The sequence below is a fragment of the Hirundo rustica genome, chromosome 13 (genome assembly GCF_015227805.2).
Source record: "Hirundo rustica isolate bHirRus1 chromosome 13, bHirRus1.pri.v3, whole genome shotgun sequence".
NCBI classification, from domain to species: Eukaryota; Metazoa; Chordata; class Aves; order Passeriformes; family Hirundinidae; genus Hirundo; species Hirundo rustica.
This window is the reverse complement of record NC_053462.1, coordinates 6,936,778-6,961,305: the sequence shown is the minus strand read 5'-3', so window position 1 is coordinate 6,961,305 and position 24,528 is coordinate 6,936,778. Positions and strand designations below refer to the sequence as shown.

Genomic DNA, 24,528 nt, shown 5'->3' with positions numbered 1-24,528 from the left:
CACCATTATGCTGAAATAGAAATTTGATATCTGTACCACAGTGAAGACCGTGCCTTTATTGGTTTCCTTTATGCATTTTCTGGTTTCCTTTAAAAAAAGCAGAGCTAACAACCAACTTAATGTAAAGCATGCTTACACATGTGAAATTCCATGTTGTGTTCTGTAGCAGCAGTAGTAATGAACATGGTGCTAATAATGCCAATAATGCAGGTTTGATCCCCGTATGAGTTGGGCTTGATCCTTTTGGGTCCCTTCCAACTCAGAATATTCTGTGATTTTGTGAAAAAGCACTAGGACAATCTGATATTCTACTTCTGTCAGCACTGGAATATCTGCCCATCTTTTTGAATTCTTGATTACTTTTTTCTTTGGCCTTAAGGAATTGATGGAGTATGTTCAGTTAGTACTTTCTTTGTTAGTTTTCCCAGATTTTAGATAATTTGCATTTCTCTCAGTTCAGTTAAAGATGTAGCTTTCGGTCAGTGAATGTGTCAGTGATATTAGCTGTATTGTAAGTCAAATACTTATATTCTGGTTTAGTTGGGAGAGTTCATTTGAGTCCTATATAGACTGCAGAGGAAATACTGATGTTGTAAAGTTCCTGCAAGACTAAGTATTTTATACCTGATATAATAAAGTAGTGTCTTTACCTTTTCTGATGGCAGTATTTTGCCATTGAAATGTAGTTTGGCCGCTGACTTAGTGATCCTGTGCTGTTGAAGCCACTTGCATGCTGATAGTTTTTACTCTTCACTTTGTATATAAATTCACACGGTCTCAGACATTTTGGGACTATTGTTGTGAATTCGAGTTATCTCTGTGCTGTAACTTTTCCCTTTCAGGATTTCTGTAGAGGGTGTCAGTGAACAGAAGTTACTGGCATAATGGCTCCAATTGTGCAAAGAAGTCTTCTGTTGCTGTCCCACAGTGAACAAGCCTTTGCTTAAGCGGCCTGTCTGGTTTTCTTCCTGCCTCGGAGTGATAGGAGTCAAGCTGGCTGGGAGCCACTTGTGCGTACAGCCGGCGCTGCACATGTGGTGGGGTTTGGTTGTGGTTTATGTTCTGCAGTGAAATTCATTCTGTGTTACTGTCAGCCTGTGCTGAAGAGCAGAAAGAGGCTGTTAGGGTTTGTCTCTTTGGAGGCATCAACCAGGACGCTAAGGTCTTCTGGGGTGTGGAAAGTTAGGTTCAGGAGCTCTTATCTGCCTATCCATGATTCCGATGTAACAGCCTGGGGCAATGTCAGCCATTTGGAAGTTGTCGCTGATCTTTTTGTGTTTGCTAAGTAGTTATTCACTCCTTTACAAGATTATTTGTCGGGAAGTAGAAGTCCAAAACGGGTGTGCTTTCACAGCCTGTAAATCTCTGTTGGTTTTTGGAGGTGAGTGTGGCCTGATACTGGAAGTGCCTTGCAGAGGAGAGAGCTGGCTCTGCACTCAAGGTACTGTCTTCTCAATATGCCCGTAATTCACTACATCAGGCGGGAGCTCTGTTTAAATATGACTGTTCAAGTATTTCTGTTCTGGATATGACACATTTGGGCCTTTTTGTATTTGGCTTTTCTAATTTGACTTTCTCTTTGGAGATTTTGATGACTTGTCTTAGCACTTTCCTCTTGTTCTCCTTAGTATTAGATTTAGAGAAAGTAGTCCTAAGATGGGTTATATGCTCATTTGTTTCAAATAAAATTTGATGATATTGCTCATCCTTAAAATATATTTCCTGTAATATGTGTCTGGAACTGGGAATGGAAAACTTTTGAAGTAAAGTCGTGGTAACACAGGGTGTGCTGCAGTGAGGGAAGTGCCTTGGTAAGTGCAGATACTGAGAAGTAGAAGCTTGCTGAATGTGCCTATGTCTCTGTGAACATGAATTCCCTTTGCTATTGCCATGCTGACAGTGGAAGTACTGCCAGGTGGTCAGTTGTTTCATATTATTAAAAAGCAACAGCAACACCACCTCCTTTTTTTCTCATGCATCTTCTGATCCAGCTGGATATACCTCGATGTCTGTTATTAAATCCATATTCTTTAGGAGTGGCAAATTGATTAAGAAGTTTGTCCTTTGGTTTTATATTGTGGCCTGTAACCAAGTTAGTTTTTAAAGAAAAAAAAAATCCTCTTTCAGAAACGATATCTACTTAAAACTCTGCTTTTATTGTGAGGATTATTAGAAATAGACACGTGGCTGTAGGCTTATATCTACTCAAAGGCTTGCATGTATTTTGATTCAAATTAAAAGAATTAATATTTGCTTTTTCAGAATTGAGTTATCCTTGTAAGAAAAAGAAAAAAAAAAACCTTTTAGGTACTTCAGTTAACAGAAGGGATTTTTTTTTTTCAAATTATTTTTAGTAAATGATGGCAAGAATGGGTGACTGGCTTGTGTAAGAGTATCCTTATTTTAGTTCTTCCTCCTCAGCACGCTCTATGCATTGTGCATGCACAATGAGCTCCTGGAAACTCTTAGAAATAAAATGGACTTTATCTGTGTGTCTATGGTTTGAGATGTCATTTACAGAAATAAAGACCTTGACTGGTATTGACTTGACTGAGGTTTTGATTGGATAGACAACCGGGTATGAAGTTAAAGGATGTTGGCTTCTACATTTTATACTTCAATATTTTTTTCCCCTAATCCTGAGAATGGCTTATGGTGACATACTAAGGAACATGGTTTATCGAATGCTGGAGTACCTTTGTACAATTATTTTAATGTAAATTTAGTTACTGAGTCTAGTAAGGGTGATAAGGTAAGTAGGATATTGGTAGAACAGTTCATATGCTGTTTATCATTGCTGTTGATAAATTTTACTCGTTTAGGACTGTAGGAGTGTTTTTTGAAGACATACAGATGATATAAGAATAGCTCTGTGTGGTGGACATGGGGTTAAGCATGCTCAAAACTGCAAATGTGAGGAAATAAAATCAAGTTTGCCTGATCACAGAATCACTAGGTTGGAAGAGACCTTCAAGACTGAGACCAACCCATGCCCATACACCTCAACTAAACCATGGCACCGAGTGCCTCATCCAGGGGTGCTATTTGATTCACTGTAGTACTTATTTCTGTGTACTGGTAGAGGGCAGATGGGATTGGAGCGCAGGGGTGATGGGTTTTGATTTCCTGCCTATTTTTACTTAATGAATTAATGGTTACAGTTCTTGGTGCTTAGTCAATCTGCCAGCTTGCTTTTCCCACAGAAGATCATAATATCCCCTTTTCTTTGCATTTTAAAAAGAAACTGTTTTGTACTGAGTTAAATGTACATAACATTTTTACTGATTCCTTTAAGGGTGTTGGATAAGTGGTTTAAATTTTCCAACCGTGTGCCGTTACACTGTAAATATTCTGTTATTTTGAGAAATGAGATTTGCAGGAAGGAATAATATACTAGGTAAACTCAGTATTATCTGCTTTATAACTGTTACGTGGATCATAGAAACTAAAACACTACTGCCCTCAAACTAGCCACAGGAACATGGCTGCTTTATAATCAGTGTGACATTTTCAATCACATCAAAAATACACCATTCTCTTGGTGTTTTAGATACTAAGCTTTGTCACAATACCTTCATTATGAGCTTAGGTTGGTCTTCCGGCTCGTATGTAGTCATCAGGCTTTACATTTCATTTATAGAAAATGCTTATGAGCACCTTTTGCTGTACTGTAATCTTATTAAGCCAAGTTGCTGATGTTTTGCATTAGGTTTGTGCTGTGTATCCCTTCATGCTGAAGGATACAGTTGATCATAAATACAGCCTTGACTATTCCCAGTTTAGCCAAAAAAAAAAAGCTTTATAAGTACTGTGAATATATACTGGTATTACATTTGTCTGTGTACTAAAAAAAGCAGTAGCTCTGCTTTGTTATTACAGTTCCTTAGCATTTGGCACTGAATTCTATTTACTTTTGAGTCAAATATTTTGTGGAATGTTTCATTTTCATCTTAAAGTATTTTAAGTGTAATATCAATGTGTGTTCTTCAGAGGTGCAAACCAAGTAGTTTAGCGATTTCCATTAGAATGCTTTTCACTTAAATCCATGAGACTTCTCTATAAATCCTTAACAGTTCTTGACATTGCTACCTCAAGGCACAGAGCCAGCATGTGCAGTCTCAAGGGAGCAGACCCAAGCAGCAATCCCAGACTGCTCGCTCGAGGAGGCATTTTGCTCCAATCCTTAAGGGAACGTTGACCTTCTCTTTCTCAAAAAAGTGGCACCTGCTGGCTAAGCAGGACAGGCTTTAAGGGAATTTGGAGGAGCTGTGGGACAAAACTTGGGTCAGGGCTAAAGAAGTACTTGGCTTGGGGAATGGATGGATAGAAAACAAAGAGAAATTGAGATTCTTGTGAGGGAAGCACTGTTTGGATCCACGTCTGATGTTCTTTGTTCAGATCTTTGCACTCACTCATAATATGATTTTCCTTGGTGTTCGCTGCTCCTCAGTTATTTGCATTGTGCTACAAAATGTGCAGAAGTAGTGCCTCAAATAGGTGGTGTTAATTAAAACAAAAGAAATTAAAACAAAATGTTTACTTGGTAATTTCAAAATACATAATTAGGTTTTTATAGACCAGCCTAATGCTGAGGGACCTCAACAGGTTCTTAATTTTTAGTTTCATAGAATGACAGCAGACCAGGGAGAAACTCCGTTTTTGCGAGGTCAGTACATAAAGTGCTATTCACAGCTTTTTAATCTCATTTGGTAGTTTTATGGTCTGTGTATTTAATGAAAAGTAATATATTTGGTAGTGAGCAATGAGATTTCGTGCTGTTATTTCCAGTAGATGGCTAATACAATACAAAATCAATGTTTGTCTTTTTTGTTAGATTTACATAGACTTAATCACAGTAATTGTGCAGTTTTGAGCTGAGTGTTAAATGCGCAGAATAAGTGCATTAAACATTAATGCATAAAACTCTGTTTAAGCAGAGTTTTTTCTCTTCACCTCTTCACTAAAAGAAAAAAAAAACCAAACAACAAAAATTTAAATCTTCAGATGCAAGAAAGTGGGTGGTGTTGAGAGGAAAAGGAATATAATTTGTATTATATCTAAGTCCAAATTGGTGTTTTTCTTTTTTAAAATAAGCTATTGAGTTATTGAGTGTTAAATTCTAGACTGCATTTAGTAGGGTAAATTGCTTATAATTCTAGAAGCACTGATCCTGATAGGAAAGGGTGATAATTAGTTTCTAATATGGACAGAATTGCTGTTATTAGCTGTGCTCCACATGTTTGCTTCCCCTGTGGCATTCCTTGAGGTGCAGCAGATGGATGAACCAGGGGCAGAGGTAATGTGTGCCATGATCGGCTGCTGCTTTTCCCTGGGGATACTTCTGGAATGCTGATATCTTCTTTTTCCTTTTTTTTTTTGAATTTTCTTCCTTCATCTTTTCTTTTTCAGCAACTTTGCTGAGATGCATCAGAATTAATTATGGTATTACTCCTTTATAATCCATTAATCCAAGCATTTAATACCAATACGTTAATGTGTTAGAAAAGGATGGGCTGTTTGTATGCTGGTATCTTAAATCTTACAAAGTCAATATCATGCTTAAATACTTTTCTCCATTCTGTGAGGTTGTGTCATTAATAGCCTGATGTTGCCTGATACTGTTATCTAATCTTTTGGAACATGGTCCTGTTGAGAAATGGAGCCTGCTATTGAAAAGGATTGTCCCTTTCCCTTAAATCTAGCCAAATAAAATCCGCTCCCATTTTCTTTCTGTTCTCAATTAAAATGCAGGCAATAGGTTTCGTGTGGGTTTTTGTATTTGAGCTTTTTCAATGTTATTTTTTTTAACTTTTAAAACCCGATCCAATTGAGGAGGAACGCGGATCGCTTTACCTTTTTGCCATCCAAAAAGAGTAGCCTTGCTTAGGTGAGCACCAGGAGCGTGCCTTGGCGGTGCTGCAGGTGGGCAGAAGCCCCAGTGCAGCAGCAGCCCCAGTGCAGCAGCAGCCCCAGTGCAGCAGCAGCGCCCTGCTGCTGTCACAGCTGCAGCTTTGCAGCGCCCCGGCCCGCTGGGAGGGGCCAAGGACAGCACATGTGTTGCTTATTAGCAAATACTTTCCTTGGTGCTTTTCAAATGTTTTCATTTTGTTTATCTATGTCTCTTCTTTTTCCTTGTCCTTTACTTATTTACTCTCCCTCCCAGCGTGTTTCATTCCCTGTTGGGACTTTGCTGGAATCCACAGTATTTTCAGAGGAATCAGTGATTTTAAACTAAGTGACTTTGAAGGTGAGACTCCATGGTTAACTGCAAGTTTGCAACCAGGGACATAAAATTTGCTGAAACTCTCTGCCTCATATTTTTGTGATTTTTTTTTTTGCTGTGCACTAGCAGTAGAAAAAATACCTTCCTCTGCATTTTAAGGATGATGTGTAAATCTCAAAGTTGGGGTTTTGTTCCTTTAATTTTTATTTTTAAATAAAAAATTAATAAAATTATTTAATTTTAATTAACTTCTATAAATATATCTTTTTATACATGTTTATATATATAGGTACATATTTATTTTCTTGGCTGTGGAACGATTTCATTGTTTCTTCTTGTCTGCTTTTGCTACCACGTATTACAGATGTGGGTATGCAGTGGAAATCTATTGACGAGGAAGTTGCACCTTCTGTTTGAGGTTTGCAATGTTTCTAGCACAGTGACTGCAAGTATTTTTTGTTTGCAGACTTAGAGAGGACATCCTTTATAAGACAGGGTTTCAAGTGAGTTTTTTAATAAATGCTAATCCACTTAAGGCTTTCAGAAATGGCTGAGTACTTGAGTGCTTCCTAAAATTAGGTGAAGTTGTAAGGGGCAGTGTCTGTCACTGCATCCAGTGGCTCTGGCAGTGATAATGGAAGATCATCTTTGCCAGCTCCAGCAGTGTTTTGTCCAAACTGTGGTACACAATTTAGAGTAGTGTGTAACTGGGCATGTAAATGTGTGGGTGCTGCTGTTGTTGGTACTACTAATGGTGCGTAGTCAGCAAAAAAGTTTTGCTCTGAAGTAGTTACTCTGTTATTTGAGAGGCTTGCTGTGAATCCGGACAGTGTGAGATATTTAATATTCTGGTCATGCACTCAAGTAATTCCTTCACACTCAGCCTGCTTAAATAGGCTGAAGAGTGCCGAGCTCCTTGATGTGGGGAGTTCTGCTGCTACAATTTCTCAAAGGTTGTGTTATTCAAAGTCCTTTTGGCTTGCTTTGTCTGCGTACTTGGATAACATGGGTGCTCTGGATTAGTAGATTACTTGTTTTTAATGCAAAAAGTTGGGAACAGCCAAGGCTATGACTTGTCAGGAGGCTCTAAACCAGGAGACCTTGTCACATCCAGCCATTGACCATTGCTGCCAGGCTCTGCCTCGTCTGTGATTGTCTGGAGATGGGATTGTTTGTACAATTCGCAGCCAGAGCCACATACTGGAACTGGAGGTGTAGTGAGGAGGATGGAAACTTGGAGAACCTTGGGCGAAAACTATTTCCCAAAGGGGAGAATTGGCAGTCAGAAAATAAATAATCATGTGTAGCATGTCCTACAGACCAAATGGTAAGAAAACAATAGAACGAGGTTTAAGTATTTAAAAAACAGTAAGTTAGTGCTCCACAGTGAAACACAACTTTGTTTAAATTCTCTCTATTCATATTGACTCATTTCAAGCAGGAGAATCTTCTCCTCCTTCACAGTGTTGATACCTGACTGCTTTTTGAAAATACCTTTGAATTGCCTTGATTTTATTGCTGGAGGCTCATTTTATATATATATGTATACACACACAGGTATATCACATAGATTTTTTTTTTCCTGTGAAGAAGACTAACTACTTTTTTTGTGAGCTTTTCCTTTTTAATTTTATAAATCAAGTCAAGTTGCTTCTCCATGCAAGGAGCAACCTCACCTGAGATGCCTGGGACAACACAGAAGAATTACATGTAACCAAAAGAAAAAAATCGAAGATTTTCTGTAGCAGGTGGTTTTTTTGCAGCTTTCCTGCTGAAATCAACAGGAAATTTAGATTAAACCTGGTATCTTGCCACACACTAAGAGAAAAAAAATGCAATGATCAGAATTCTTATGATTATTTTCACCTTATAACATAATAATAAAACAGGTATTCTTCTATATCTAATGAATTTTCATGATCTAGTAAAATATACTTGAGTTGTTGTACTGTATTTTAAATTTTTGAATTGTTTCAGAATGTATTTCTCAGTCTTCCAGAAAGATCCCTTACTCTACCATATTCATTTGATGATATGAGCTGAGCAAAACTCTTTACTCTGGGAAAGAATTTCGCCATTTGATATACTATGGAAATCTTTTAATGTAAATTTAAAAGTTGCCTGTGCCATCCCTGTATTAATTTTCCTAGTTAATTCTCTATAGAAATTTTTGATATTAAATTCATGAATTATTTGATCACAGTGGTGGCCCTATTCTGCCTTAGGAAACTGGTTTTATTCAAGTGTTACTCCTGTGATGAACCAGTTCAGGAATTTTGTTTTCATCTTCTTCCACATTGTATTAATCAGAGCAAAATTATTTCCGTGCTATTTGTCTAAAGGGCAGAGGATGCATGCATGTGTGTAGATGCGTTGGATTATCATTATTCAACACACATAGTCTCAAGTTTCTCCAAAGCACAGACTTTGACAATTTGTTACATTTCTACTGATACACTTTTAGAATGCTGACCTCTACAGGTGGTTCATTCTTCTTCAAGCTGTTGATGGCTTTGAATTACTTCAGTTTCTTTGAAAAGAAAACAAAATAAATCCTACAGAGATATTTTTCCTGTCCAGTGAGGCTGACAATATCAAGGGACAAAAGAAAAGCTGGTGAAAATCTTACTAAAGCAGTTAGCTCTTATTTCCCCTTATCTCTCCTCAATAACATGTTGTCTTCCTCCCCCAATAACATTTTGGTGCTATAACCATATTTACAGTCACTAACTCCAGATAGTATTCCATCATTTAGGAGTACTCATGAAGTTGATTTTGGGACTTTCTATACTTTTTTTTTTTTGGTTTAAATATATGCTATTTGTGGAAACTTGTATCACAGGGTTTTAGTTAACTTCTGTAGGTTATCCATTCTTTTTATGTTAGTATACTTGATGCTTTGAGGATAAAATACTTTTGCCTGTGTTTTTAGTTGCTTGATGTGATTTAGATTCAGTTTGGGGCTCTCCACTGCTGTTAGCAAGATGCTGTGATTGAGCTAATCAGCCCTGCTATGAACTGGCTGTGGGCTGGAAGCTTAACAGCCTTAAGATTGCTGCAGTTACAGACTTCTAATTTTGAATCTGTTTTAGAAATGGCTTTGAGTGGATTTTCTTGTGTGAAAGATGGCATAATGATGACACTGTTGTAATTCTAGTCAGTATTTTTCTTAGGCCTAATATTAAGTCTGATAGATCTTTTTAAAATATGGCTGTTCCCTTTTATAATTTCTGTATTTTCTGTTTAGCAGAAAATTTCTTGTGATGTAAAGAAAGTTGTAAACTTTGTGTTAGAATTAGAGATGTGAATGTGGAGGAGATGTAATTGACTCTCAGTAGAAGAAGTGTTCAGTACAACACTGGATCAATATAGGCACCACAGCAGAATCTTCTATTACTTCTCTGTAAGTAGCATTATAGATGGCATTACTCTGGATTAAATTAAGTACAGCAAGTATAGAATTTTTATTTCAACTGTACTTCATTTCATTCTTAATGGAAAATATGATGAAGTGGCTTAGCTTCATCTGTATTTTTGCACGCTCTTCTAAACTGCTAGACTCTGATTTTACAATGAAAGAGTTAAGAATCTATATTCAATTGAAATTCTGCAGGAATAGGGTGTATTAGATTTTATGACTTATTGAAAACCTAATTAGTCCTCGGATGACTTAGAGGCTTCACAGGTCTTAAGATGGTTCTACCATGTGTGAAGTTTTTGTTCACTTTGAACCTTTTTTTAATAAAAGCAGGTATTGATTGTTTTTCTATGCTCTTCTTACTCTGTTATTTGTCCTCATTTCAGTGTAGTATTTCATAGGATTTTTAAAGTTTTTTCTCTTGTTTGTCCCATAATACACTCAACATTAAAGTAATGATTGCTCTGTGTACTTTAGGATAATAAAAACTAAAGAGACCTTAGGGGTTAAAGTTCAAGATACAACATTCTGGTTTCTTGATAATTAGCTAAGAATATATATCTTAGGGCAATTTCTGCTCTGATGTTTAAAAATTCAGCAGTAAACTTTAAAGTGTAGAAGGAAGTGGCTTCAGATATATTCTTTTAAAAGGCAAGAAATAAAATCTGAACAAAAACTTTGTTCCTGAAAGTAAATTTTATGATGTAGTTGGTAATATACACAGAGTTTTTTAAAGGCCAAATTGCAGATACACACCTGAGTGATGCACATTTGTTTCCTTCGTGTGACCTTTTAAATGGAAGCTTTACACGTTAAGTAAATGGAGTAGAACAAAATTGCTACTGGAGCTCTTGTACTTGAATTTCTACATTTGTTTCACATTATTCTTGCCAAGTGCCTTAAAATGTGTATTTGTTTAATTCACTGGGCTTTCATATCACTTGTGGAAATTCGGTCAAGAGCTTGTGTTGGTTTGGCTGCCAGGGAAATCCCATGTGTGTCTGTGGAATGGGCACAAAAGGACACAAATGTCAACTTGTTTAGCCTTTCAGTTATGTGAGCATATCATATTTGTTTGAGTTCAGGTGAAGTGTTGAGGTATGAATTCACTTCAGTTTACAGGAATTTCTTAATTTTCTTAAAAGTATGTGGGCCAGCCTTGTCAAAGGAGTAAGTTTTGCCTTTTTAGTTCACGTGAACATATGTTATGGAGCTGTATGTGATGTTTATTCTGAGTTGCCCTATTACATGTGTGAATCTTCAGAATGCCCTCGTGCATTTGGGAGGGAGAGCTTATATTTTTCTTCTGAACCTTCTTCAGTATTCCTTCCCTTACAAACTGGGATGTGAAGACATTTGATGCCTTATTACCCTTTCACAAGGTGTGGTCTGCAAAATACTTAAACTTCAGTATGCTGAAGAGTAATAATATTCTTTATCACTGGAATATAAGAAATTCTTTCCCAAATATGAAGTCACGGTTGTCTTTTTCAAAAAGGTAGAAACTCTTCTCATTTTTGTTATTTTATATGTTTAACAGAATGGGAAGAGTCTGTTGTGTGTTAAAATTACTTGATAACCCTTATAAATGGCAACATTTTTATTTTTAGTGGTTGAGCAAATCTGGGCACTTATACAAATTTCATTGTATTGGAGTGTTGCTGTATGAACAAGTAAAGTACAAAATGAAGCAAAGTCTGAAAGCTGTTGTCAGAGCTAAAAGCATCTATATAGAGAACTGAATACAGGATGTAAGACAAACAAAGTTGCCACCCAAAGAGGCAATATGGTTTAATTGACTTGTTTTGGCAATGCTTAAGATTCTAAAATGTGAGAGAGAAAGTGGGATATCATAATCTGTAGAAGCAACTTATTTGGCACATGGAAGCCAAGGCTTATTTTTGGCTAAATTTCAAAATGTACTTTGAAATTTTTAAATAAAAATTCATACCTTTTGTTTTTTGGTTTATTATTATTATTATTTTTTATTACAGAAGAAACAGAAGGAAGGGAAATGCTTAGATTTTGTTGCCATTTACTTTGAAATAATTTACTCTTCTAACTTTTGGCTAAAATTCTAGTAAGTGAACAATAAAGTGTGTGTGGGAGTTTTCTGGAAGTGTTGAACTTCCTGGTAACCTGTTTCTACCCTAACATGGAGCAGATTCAATATTTTAAAGATTTTTTAAATGAGATTATTGGTGTTTAATGTAATTGAAACATGCATTTATTCAGTAGTTTTTCTCACATACTGGCATAGTACCTACCAATGGTTCAATAAAGCCAGTAGTCCTAAAGTAGACTGCAGGATTTTATGCATCACCACATAGTGATGGTTGCTGGTTTTTTTCTTTTATTATTTTTTTCCCCTGAAAAAAATCGAGGTGTTTGTTTGTTTGTTAGTTTTTCCTCTGAAATACAGCCAGTTTCAGAGGTAGTAAATGCTTCAGAGGTGATGGGCTGGCCTCCCTGGACCGTCACACAACCCTGACTTCGGCCTTGTCTGATTGTCGCGCTCTCCCTCTCCTTTCTGCCAGCGCTGGTGCTGTTCTGGCCCAGCGCTGAAAAACTTGTGTGAGCGAGTCTGGCCAGGAACCAGTGAGGGTCTGTTATTTTTATGGGTCTGTTTTCAACTCGTTTTTTCCTGCAGGTCCCTACAAAACCCTGGCGCTAGCGTGAGGGAAGAGGGCGGGAGGCAGGCCGTGGGCAGCGGGTTCAGTGGGTGAGGCGCTGAGGGGAGCAGGGCGGCCTCCTTTGGGCGGCAGGCAGCCCGTAGCCGTCGGGAGGAGAGGCTGCGTTTGCGTACGCAAACCTTGACTCAGAAGCCGTTGTTTGGCAGCGGTTCCTGCGGCAGGACCCCTTGCTGCGGCTGGGAAGTGCTGCTTGCCCGTGGGAAGGCTCCCTTTGCGGGGGAGGGCTTGTGGGGCCGTACCTGAGGGTTGGCTGACGGGAGCCGTCTGTTGGACGCCGGGGAATCCTTCCGCTCCTTATTCTTGCTCACCCGTAATAATCAAGTGAGAGTATTTGTCCTATTTTTAATGTAAAATCATTCGCTCCGTTGTTGTGGTTAAATATCCCTAGAAATTAGTTCCTAAAACTAAGGTGTAATTTTTATAGGAAGGATATTAGGAGACTATTTTGTGCTTTTGTAGAAGGAGAGACCTTTAAAACATCCTGGGAGGAGGAATTAAAGAAAAATAATTAGTTATTGATTGCTACTTGCTTTCTGACTACTTAAGTAAATGTTTTAAAGTCTTTAATACCGTATTATTATTGTAAGAATGATAATTACTAGGTAAGGGTGCTGTTATCCCCAGAAAGACTGTCTACCGTATTTTATTGGCTTTCAGCATTTTCTAGCTATAACCTACAGAACTGCTAAAACAGCGTACTTGGAGAAACAGCAACAGCAAATTTATTTTGTATTCAAAGCAGAACTTGTCCTTGTTAAAAAACAAAAACAAACCCAAAGGCATGAGTGCACTTTTCACAGGAACAGGTATGTCTGTTCCGGTTGTTAGGGTGTGAAGGCAATTTAAAATGGGGTTACTTGACTATAAATTCCAATTCTGACTTTTTGTCAAAGTTTTGTTTCTGAAGCACGCGTGGTTTCTAAGTGCACTTTATTAAGAAGTGTTTTAACTCACGTAACACTTGTTACAAGAAAATCATTGAAAACTCAGATTTCTATAAAAAGTGTGATATTTAGGATTTAAGCCAAGGAGAAATGTTACTCAATTGAACCAGACTATGGAGTATTAAATGAAAAGCTAGCAGAAGAAATAGGAAAGAAAGAAAAGGAAGATCAGTAAAGTCTTCAAACTGGAAAAAAAGTCTTTGGTTAAGAAGTAAAGTTGGAGAAATCTCAACATTTTCACTAGCAGATGGAGATATTTCTGGATTCACTTCCACCAGAGCCAGACTGTCAGATTTAGTAGTTATTTTCTAGAATAGAAAAGTAAGTGGATTTTTTTTTTTTTAGGTTAATGGGATACTACTTTAAATTATTTTCTTAATAGTTGCATTTTTCTGCTAAACTAGCAAAGTTAAACTATTTTAAATACTCTTTAACATTTAAAGACCACAATGCTGAACACAGTCTTGCCTGCTCAAGAAGTTGTTACTTCTGTGGTGCTGATCCTCTAACAGCCAAATTTTGTTGTTTAAGGGTAGTCTGTCCAGACTTAAAGCTCCAACAACATGGATATACTACCAGAAGTATGTTAAAATGTGGATTGTCCTGAAGGGCAGCAGAAATCAGTAGACAGTTGATTCATTTTGATTATGAAGGGAGAAACCAGTGAATATGTGTGACATACAGCTTAGTTCTGCTGTGAGCTCTGGTGACACGACTTAGTTCAAGGGGAGGAACAGCCTTTCTTTTAAACAAAGGGAATGAGCTGAAAGAAGAAAAGCGAATGTTTTTGGGGAGGGAAGGTGAACCAGGCTCCCTCGGACATCTCAGTTGCTGCGGTGCCGCTGTGAATTAGCGCAAGGCCCATTAACATCAGGCCCCAGTCGTCCTTCCACCTCGTTTGTTGATGTAGGAGACTGAACTGTATCATATCAGCTTTCCAGCATTGTGGGCACACCATCATTTACTGCCACTCACACTAAAGGAGCTGTCAACACAAAGCCTGCCTGCCTGCCTCAGGAGGCAGCTAACAGTCCGGACAGCAAGGAGCTTGATTCAGCAAATATTTGAGCAGATGTAGAGATACCTGGCACATTTAAAGTAGATCTCTCTTTTGTCAGAGAACATAACTTTTTCTTAATTTGACCATGAGCTTTAACAATACCTGTAAAATCTCTGTTGGAAGAAATGTCTCAGTGTTGAGAAAATAAAGGTTTCTTGGGGTGTGTGGTTGTTTTTTACTTTTTTTAAGGTGTCTCAGGGCTAGCAGCACAGGCTGTGCCAGATCTCTGTTCAGACTGGATTCTGGCTTTGACTTTTGGAAGTAATGGAATTATTGAGAACTGTTGGTTTTGGATCTCTGCAGAAGGAGAACATCTGGCAAGAGCTGTACTACATTCCAACTTGCTTATGGAGGGGGAAGCACTTGGTACAAAATGCATACTGGAAAAAGTAGCTCTTGCCGCTGCAGGCTGATGCTAACTTCCATCAGCTCAAATTATCAGTCATATGAATGCAAGTAGAGATTCTAGAAATTCTTTAATAGTTTACTTTAAGGCTTTTTTCCCTCCATGCCTACAATAATAGAAGAAAACACATTTTGCCCTAGGCAGCTCTTTCACTGAGAGAAGAAGGTGCTACCTTTCCCTGGGACAAGCTGGAAGGCACTTCATTGTGCTGCAGGGCAAATAGTGGAGCCCTAATCTTGCAGAAGCTTCTTTCTTGGTTGAAGATGAGGTAGTATGGAGGATGTCATCTTGGTTTTTGGCAGAAGAGGAGAGAAATAAGTGAGCCAGGAAGTAATAAGTCAGCATTGGCTATATTTATTCTATTGTTTTTTCCACATCTAACTTAAAGCTGTCCTACCAGAGTTCTGGCTTAGGCGAGCAGATGTGCAGTGCTTGCATCTATCCATTAAGCATTCTTCCCTGTTTAAATACTGAGCAGATAAACTTTGTTTTCAGAGTTAGAAGGGGGTGTTTAATGCTGAAATTTTCATACAATAGATACTTTCCCCCAGCTGTAGTAAAAGAACCAGAATTCTCTCATGACAAACTGAAGTTCACACAACCCTGATGTGTAATTTCTGTTTTGCTTAGTAATGAGAGTTAATTCCTGCAGCTGACTTAGATGTGCTCTATAAGACAAGGAAGCGTAAGAAATCATCTCATTGAGGATGTGCCTGTCTAGAGGCAGACCTAAAAGCCTTTAAGACTTCTTTGTATTCTACATGCTTCATTTCATGAAAGATATAAGATATTAGTGTATTGTTGTTTCAGTGTGTGAGGCTGAGATGCCATGCTGCTGGTAATAGACTTTTGATTTCAGTATTGTAGGGTTGCCAGAAATCAGATACAGAGACACTGTGTACCTTGGCAAAGTATAGTTTTTCTTTCACATGCTTTTATGAAATGGCTTGATCTAGATCTTCTCAAGTTCAGACTCAGGCTTCTGTGATCTTGACAGGGTGTCTGTGTCTTTGTTTCCAGTTACATTATTGTAAATGTGAAGTTACACTGCATTTATAGCATTTTATAGCATTTTCTTGGCTATGTTGTATAGCATATTTGCCCTTATACTTAACAGCTCAAAATTCTGCCTCACTAAATTCCAAAGTTTTTATCTGATGTTTGATTTCTCCACTGGTTCACCTGCATGAACTTCAGAAGTCAAAATATATGCTCTTTCTCAAAAACTTTTCCAGTTCCCCCCAGCTTGATATGTCAGAGGGCCTCTTTTCCCTTGAAATATTTTAGTATTAAGGTAATTAATTATCTTCTAAATATCAACAAAGTATTTTGATTGTTGCAATTGCGTTATCTTAATTGTATGGTTATAAAGGTACGTGGAAATCATCAACACCGTGAGAGGATGCTGACCTCAGGTTAATCTTGGAATCTGTTTTCAAGAGGGTCAAAATTTGCTGGACACCTTGTGATACAGCAAATGATTAAAAATACTTTTTTCTTAACATTTTTAGACATGTTCTTAAGAAGGCTGTCACACTTGCCATGTTTTCTTTGCTTATGAGAGTTAGCACCTCAGTTACACACTATGTAACTCAGATTAATTGTGTTCTGGTGCCCGAATTGGCAGTTTTCTGTGCAATTGTATTGTTATACAGTTGGTAACCGTAGCTGTTGCCTGTCAGGCTGTATTAGAATATTTTTGGACTGGTGTGTGCAGTCTTGTGACACTGGGCTTGATTTGGTGTGCATATATAAATGTATATGTGTGTGTATATATATATATTTTTTTTTTAAGTGTGTGGTTATATAAAGCAGTTGAGTCATAAGTGAAGTAACCACAGGAAAATTTGCCAGTAGAAAGGATTATTATGATAGCTGGTACTGTAGGGCTGAGACTTGCATGCTTTAGAGCTGTTCAGCCTGATACTTCATGGCTCAGCACAGAGAGGGGAATAAGCAGCATGATGCAATTTAATAGCAGTTTAACTCTGTGTGTTTGCGTGTGAATAAAAGCTCTGGCTTGTACCCTGCTAAAGGATTGATCTCTAAGCTGGTGTACTTTATTCACATTTGTTACCAGGGAGACTTCAAAATATACTCTGTGGGCACACACATAAATATTATTTGTACACAGGATAATTTATAAATATTAGCATTTTAATTTTTTAAATTTTAAATTGGATTGAGGAATAATATTAGAAGTTGTTCCTATTCCCTATTCCTATGTAACTCCCTATTAATATAGGGAATTTGATGGGGGCGTGTGGGTGAAGAATAACTTTACTGTGTAGTGCTCTGAGCACCTCAGTGGATTTATAAGAAAATTCCTTTTTTTCATAGTTTAAAGGTTAATTTTTATAGTTTTTGAACCACCTGAATAACTATACACAACTAACAGATGCACGTTACATTCAGTATTATAAATATGCTCTCCTCGTTGAACAGTACCTGATGTACTTTTTCTGGCAAGATGCGTGTAGCAATGTGCAGTTTTCTAGTTTCGTACAGTTTGTGTGGGAAATGCCAGTTCCAATTTTATTTTGAGTGGGTTGTATTGTATTTAAAGTGCCCAGGTCATGCCAGGTCCTTTGGTGTGTTCGGTGACATGATTTAGAGTCTGGGAAGCAGAGAATACGAGGAAAGAGAAGCAGGCAATTTCTGGCATTCCTGTAAGGGCACTGCTCTTACAGGAATTAATAACCCAATGTTCTTCTTAGGGAATACGTAGAACTTATTGCAAGAAATGAATAGGATTATTTGTGAAATCAAGTTAAAAGTAGTAATTGCCTTTTTTTTAAATAGCAAATTGTATTTAGGTAATGAGTTGAAACAAATCTAAAACATACTTGATAGTTACACAGGAACTGTATTACCAGTACTGAGTTTTGTTGCTAATAGACGCTTTTAAAACAAATTCAAGCTTTTCTTCAGTTTTTCTGAACCAGTATGGTTTTTTTTCAATTTTCTTTTGAATTTATACGTCTTTTGTTCCTTTAGAAAAAGTTCTTCGAGCATACAGCCTGAAGTTTTATTCTGTCTGGAGAAAATACTGTTCTTGCAAATAATTTTCTGCATGAAAGTATAGATTTTAAACAGCTTTACATACAGGGAGAGTTCAGTTTGCTGATATATTAAGTTGCAACTCATTTTTAATACCTGCCAATTCCAGTATTAGTCTAAGTTTTGGTTATTGCCCAATTAAATTGTGTACTGGCTGTACATTCCTCCAACTGGAATAATTTTGTTCTTTTGAAGTTTTGATTGTGATTATCTGTTCTATAGATGGAAATTAACTTTGTATAGTGTATCTTCTGACTATTAGTCAAATAACTCCCACAACGGCATACCGGATATTTATTCTTTGCTATGTCAGATAATCATACTCTGGGAATCTCCAGGATAAATAATGTTTCAAAAATTAATTTGTATTTTTTAAACTACTATTAATAATCACTGTTGATATTTCAAACTGATCTTTGCAAAGATTAATATTCAAATGGAAGCCAGCGTTTTATGGGGACTAATTGAGGTAACCAATGTCCCTTCAGGGGACCTTCAGTCCCTGCAGGGCTTCCTTGCACTTTTAAATCCCTGCCATTAGAGGCTGGTAGTTAACAATCTCAACTCTCATGGTTATGAACCTGGCGGGGCAGGTGGGGAAAAATATGAAAACTTATAATATAACTTATAATAGGTAAGCCCAGGAAAAATCTCACTTTTACCTGTGCAACGGATTCAGAGTTCCATCTGTGACACCGTGGCTCAGTACAGGGAGGAGAGTGAGCAGCATTGTGCAATTTAATCAAATTATCTTAGGAAGTTTCCTGAAGTAATTGTCAGCTCCGGAGTTGGTACCAGATGACAGACTCAAGATGGTGTTTCTGTAACATATACATAGCTCTTTTGTTCATTTTCTCTGGAGCAAAGGTCCAGGAAAGGGTACTGCTCTGCTGCTCCCACTGATCCCTCTAATAAGCAATTCTGTTTCTGGGGAGGAACTTTGCTTTTTGATCTGGAAGGATGGGGGAGAACTTGGTATCCATATGCTGGAAGACAATTAGAACATTCTCCAAGAAACAGTACACATTGAGGTTTGAAATTTTTTTCCCTCCATGCTTGCACTTCCCGCTGTTTTTCCATTTTTTGTGGAAGGTGGATGGAGAGAAAGTTCTCTATTTATGTAGTTTGAAATGAAAGTCATTTGTCTTTTACCTAATTATAACGTTACATCTCGATTTATCCCAATGGCACTTAAGTGGTTAGACTATTGAGAGGTTGCCTTTCATTTCTCTTCTCAATTTGATTAATGCTCTCAGCTTTGGATATTTTAAGCTACCACACTGTATCTATTGTCAGAGCTGCTTTTGGTTTTGAGTGTCATTCTGGTCCTCTTGTCATCTGTGTTTTCTCCCACTCCCTGACTAATAAACATGTGGAACTTTATCTTGTCTTTATTTATCTGACTTGTGAATTTTGAGTTCTTTGTTAGAATATAAATGGTTTTATTATGTTATTGAAAATACTATGTCTAGGATAAAAAGAGAAATAGTTTTAATTGAAAACATCCAGAAGAGGCTGAGAACTAGTCTTAACCTACTGAAAGTTAAAATATTTGAGTATAGTATTTCTCCATCAAATATCATTACTCTTTTCATCCCCTTGCTAGAAAGTCCAGATCTAAAATATCATTTTGGGTAATAATTGGGATCATACTTCACAATAGACTTTTGCAGTATATGGCCTAATGGTAGATTGATTTGTTTGTGTGTCTGACATGCAAAACACAACCAGCGCTGTTATAGTTTGTGCTGTAGGTTTTTTTGTAATTGATTTCAGATGTTGAATCTTATCTGAAGGAATATCATTACTCTGAAACAAAATTGGATAAAGAAGCTATAAAAGATAGAAACTCATACCTTGAGTACCTAGTATAACAATCTACAATGTGATTTTTTTTTTTTTGTCAAATCATTTATTTGATCAACATCATAGCAGATGGTAACCCTATAAAGTATATTATTGTGTTTACACGAACATTAGAGCCTATGTCTCTTGAAATAAGTTTTAAATATAGTCTTCTTTGTCTTATGCCAGCGAGAACAACCTTCATTTTGGTTTGATTGTAAGATCCAATTTTTTTTTATTAGGTGAATGTTTGGATCTGTTTCTTCAGAAAGAACACATATGCTGAAATAATGAGGCAACAGGTTTCTTCAGGTTTTTTTCTAGAATAGCTTGAAATGCTCACAGCAGCATCATAAAAGTGATGTTAAGCAAAGCCTGTTTAGATGCATGAAGCCAGAAAGCATCCTCATGGCTTGGCCGTGTCTCCCCGAGGTGCTCCTGGATTTGGGCTGTGCTCCAGGGCCAGGAGTGGCCTCGCTGGGACAGCAGCAGTGGGTGCTGTGGCGGTGCCCTGTGAGCCAGCCCAGCCCCGACTGCCAGCTGAACCCGCTCGAACAAGCATCTCGCTTACAGAATTACTCCCTAATTAAACTGCAGCATATGTGCTGTAGAAGTAGTCAATTTTGATTGAGAACTATGAAATCGTGAGTCATTTCAATTACTTTCCATCCTCAATGCCAACTTAAAAAAAGGAAGTGGGGGTAGAACCTTGTTATGCTCCTGTCTGTCTGAATGCATGGGTCTGTGTTACTGGATATCAACACGGTTCAATTTCCTCCCTTTTCGCTTTACCTACAGAGGCTGAGATACTGCAGCCTTGCCCTGCATGTTTTTCAGTGCTCTGCTAACTGTCACAGCTTTCCTGTGCCCTTTAACATCCATGATGAATTAATGGATCCTGGAATTAGTCTCTGTATTTCCTTGTTAAAGGGATTATGCAAAGGTGATGATCCCCCTGGTTCCTCTGTTCTCTCTTGCGTTTTCCCGGAAAACGCTCAAACTCTTTTCATTACGCGTTTGCTATGAGACTTTATTGAATTTATTACCATAGATGATTCCCATGTTCTTTCCTACCAGGTGTTCCCCACTCAGGGGTTTTACATTTAAAAGTGAATCTGATGATCCTGGCTCAGTTGTGTAGAGTTACTTTTGGCTGTGTTAAAGTATGCATTGCTTGTTTGTGCCCATCCTGCTAGAAATCGTCTGGGTCTTTGTCTCATCCAGCCTTTGGGTGGTTTTCATCTGTCATCCATGGAAAACACATTAGTGTACAAAGCAGAGCGGATTCCTTGAGCACCGTGGTAGACACACGTCTGATTTCCTGCCTGAGTATTGCTGGCTTCCTGGGGCAGCTCTTGTTTGGTGTCTTATGATGGAGACCAAGGGCAGCAGGGGTATCACTGCAAATCAAATCCAGATGTCAAGCAGCAGTAGGTCAGAGTGCTGGTGTTCTGTGTGCAATGTATGATTTCTTTTTTCTTTTAGCCTTCACAGAGCATCTGAAATGTGAAAGCATCTTCCTTGTGTGAAAATTTTGTGCAAGTGATAGGTCTACATGTAAGCCTGTTTGGGTCTTGTAGGAAGAAAAATTGATGCATGAAAAGGAGGAAAAAGACACCTGGCAGGAAAAAGGAACTTCACTATTCTAGCTAACTGTACTGGGCTTTTTTAGAAAAAAATAATTCTGGGAACTAGACAGAAATTAGTTTTCTACCCTGTCTGAAACAGTTACATTTTGGTTTAGAGCAGTTTCTTTAAACAATTTATTTGCATAATTCAAATGGTAGAATTAAAATACTAGAATTTTTAGCTGTACATGTGCTGATTGAGCAGAACCATAACATAAGTCCTTATGTCCCACTGACTCAAATTTTTAGACGAGTAGCATGTTTTACTGATTAGGGGTCACGAATCTGAACGCTCTGTGCATAACCATTATCTAGTGACATGTTTCCTGAAATGGGTTGATGTAACCTCCTGTGTCTTAAACTTTCCCAAGGACTTTGTCTTGCAGTAGGATATTTTTCTTTTCTCCCCTCACATATGTCTCTTTTGAAACTAAGGCAATGGAAGACTTGTTATGATAATGACTGGATTACTGGCACTGTTGTTTCTGGCAGAAAAGAGTCAATTGTGCCAAAAGATTACTTTTGCCTTTGTCAGTGCCAGCCACGACTCTTTACTCAGCTCCTGGACCAGTTACAGCGAAACAACAACAATACTGTCAGCTGCAAAATGCAGTAAACTTCGCCAAACTGCTGGCTCAATATAGTGGTGGTTTTGCATTTTCAAAGAGCATTCTTCAACCTGGAGGATCTTTCCTGCAGTACACAAAAAGCGTCTGTAGTTTTTATTTGAGTAATTTACTCTACTTTCAGTTTAGCATTCCTTTTTACAGGCTGTCTTTGTCAAAACATTGTTTTATAGCTTCATAAAGCACATTTCTTAAGGAAATAATGTTTAGAATAGTAATAAATAATAGAATAATAATAGTAATAGGTAGTTATTTCCAGTATTAGCTTACATTTGATTTTGCAGTACGGCCAGTCTGAGAAATATGCATGAAAATTTTATAGTTGCAATATAAAGTTAGGGTTTAGAGATGATTGTATGGAGTAGCTTGCACTCTACTCTTATTTATAAATTGGAATATTTAGTTCTTATTTATAAGTTATGACATTAAAAAACTTAATAAGTAGTTTATAGTATGTATTACATAAAGAATTTATGCTTTATATCAAAGCTCTTTATGAGAAAAGTTCATGTGACAGGGAAATAATGAGTTGCATTTTGTAGGCTTGAGTGCTTTGAAGCTTGCAGTTAAGGATGGAAGTGTTCCACATGTGTCAAAAAAAAAAAAATCTTGTGAAGCAAATAATCAGGAACCTAATTGTTAAAATAGTAGCAGCCTTGTCCTGTATGAAGGAATTAGCTGTAGGAATTCAGGTGCTTTTGCAATTAGCTGTTTGGGAATGTGGTTTAAAGGTGGTTTGACCAATTAAATTTGGATAGAAATTGGATAATACATGGGATATATATTCTGATACAGTGTTTAAAGATATCCCTATCTTTTTCTTCCCCTTTCTCTTGTGAGCTGTAACCTGGATTTGCATAAAGGGAACTGATTCTAAAAGAACCGTTACAGAGTGTAAAAAATATTACTGTTTTAGTAGGGCAGGGACCATGATTCTCTGTGGGTTCTTTAAGCCATTGAAATATAACCAGTCTGTCTTGCCTTTTTTCCCCATTATGCTAAAATATCTTGCGTGTCATGTAAAGGCCAAGTAGGGGAAATAATTTTGCACATTTTACAATACTTAAGCAAGACACGAGAGCAAAGAGTAGATAACAAGTATGTGTTTCACAGTATGTGCTGCAATATTTCAGTGCTTGCTTGAGATGCAGATAAATTGGGCTGCTCAGAAAGCCACGATGTTCACGTCGTTGTGCTTGTTTTGTTATTCATGCTAATTTCTTATGGATTGGGTTGGGCAGACAGCAGATTGGCAGATTTCTTGGCTTTTTATGCTCCTGTTTTCAGCAGCTGCAGGTGTCCAAATGAACAGGTTCCTCTGTAGCCAGCCTAATTAATAAGGAAGCTGTTCATCTGAAGTTTTGCTTTTAGAAACACTGCTTTAAGTATATGAAAGCAGATGAATTTACTCAAAGTGTATGGAAGCGGATGAATATTTTTTCAGGTCGCATCAGTGAACATTGTTTTTGCTCTGATTTCTTATAGGTTTGTGTTTTTCTTTTTATTTCTAGGTATGGATGAGCGAACAGGTGCCACATCCTGGGGAACAAGCGGTCAGCCAAGTCCTTCATATGAATCTTCAAGGGTAAGATACCCACGTAATAATTCATAATGAAAGTTTATGGGAATGTACAGTGCAAGTCAGCAGATGATTTGGCAAAGTTTTCGAAGGGAAACTCCTTTAAATATACAGATTAGCATCTTTTAGAGACTTTAATGACTTTGAGGAGCTACAGCAGCAATTTAGCTTTCTAAGACAAAAAAACATACAGGCAAAGAATTCATGAAAAAACCATATGTGACTGTATGCTTGAATGGTGAGCTTGTGTTTCATTTAATATGTACTAAGAAAATGAAAGTACAAGTCGTGTTACTTAGGAGCAGATTTATTGGCAAAGTGTAGGGAACACTTGCCTCCTTGTTAACATTAAGCAGCTATAGTATGTGCTGTGTCATGATGTCAAAGAGAGGCTTTTCTTTTTAAATACCTTCCTCCTGTTCTCCTTCCAGCTTCATCCATTACTTACTGAGCTAAAGGTTCTTGATAGTGTCTGATATCCTAAAATAACTCAACTCAATGGTCAATGCAAGCTTCCCCCTAGTTACTCACATTCCCTTTCATCTACTCCATTTTCTTTTTATGAATATTTACTCCCTAAAAGGACAATGAGCTAAGTACCTAAGCTAGGTGCACACAGCATACCTGATGTTCTGATTTCAGTGCCTTTGAGTCAGAGAGCTGTGTTAGCACTTGCACCTTTGCAGCTGTCTTGTGCTGTGGAATGAAGTGGGAAGGCTGCAAGACCTTGTTCATCTCACTGGGTGTTATTACAGCCTCTGCCTTACTTGGGAAGAAAGCAGTAGAAAGATTTCTCATGAAGTCTTGATTTTTCCATTGGTCATCAGTAAATAAGTTATAATGAATGTAGAAGTATTTTGTGTTGAAGAAATATTTCTGTGCAACATGGAAATTAGGCATTCTTTTAAAATTTCCTGCATAACTTGGGGCATGGAGCTGAACCTTCAAATGCCTCCTCTACATTTGTAATGGAATCTTACTATGCAGCTTTATATAACTCATATTTTTATCATGGGTTTAGTGTTTTGACTCTCATTTTTTATATT

General features: G+C 37.5%; 1 protein-coding gene across 8 annotated transcripts in view; it reads left to right on the top strand.

The window, feature by feature from the left end:
• Positions 1-24,528, top strand: part of TCF12 (transcription factor 12) — a 160,289-nt gene that overhangs the window by 19,364 nt on the left and 116,397 nt on the right. For all 8 annotated transcript variants that reach the window (XM_040077414.2, XM_040077418.2, XM_040077419.2 and 5 more), the window contains exon 4: positions 23,415-23,488. In XM_040077414.2, the coding sequence (XP_039933348.1) occupies positions 23,415-23,488 (74 nt within the window). The remainder of the gene's footprint in view (positions 1-23,414; positions 23,489-24,528) is intronic.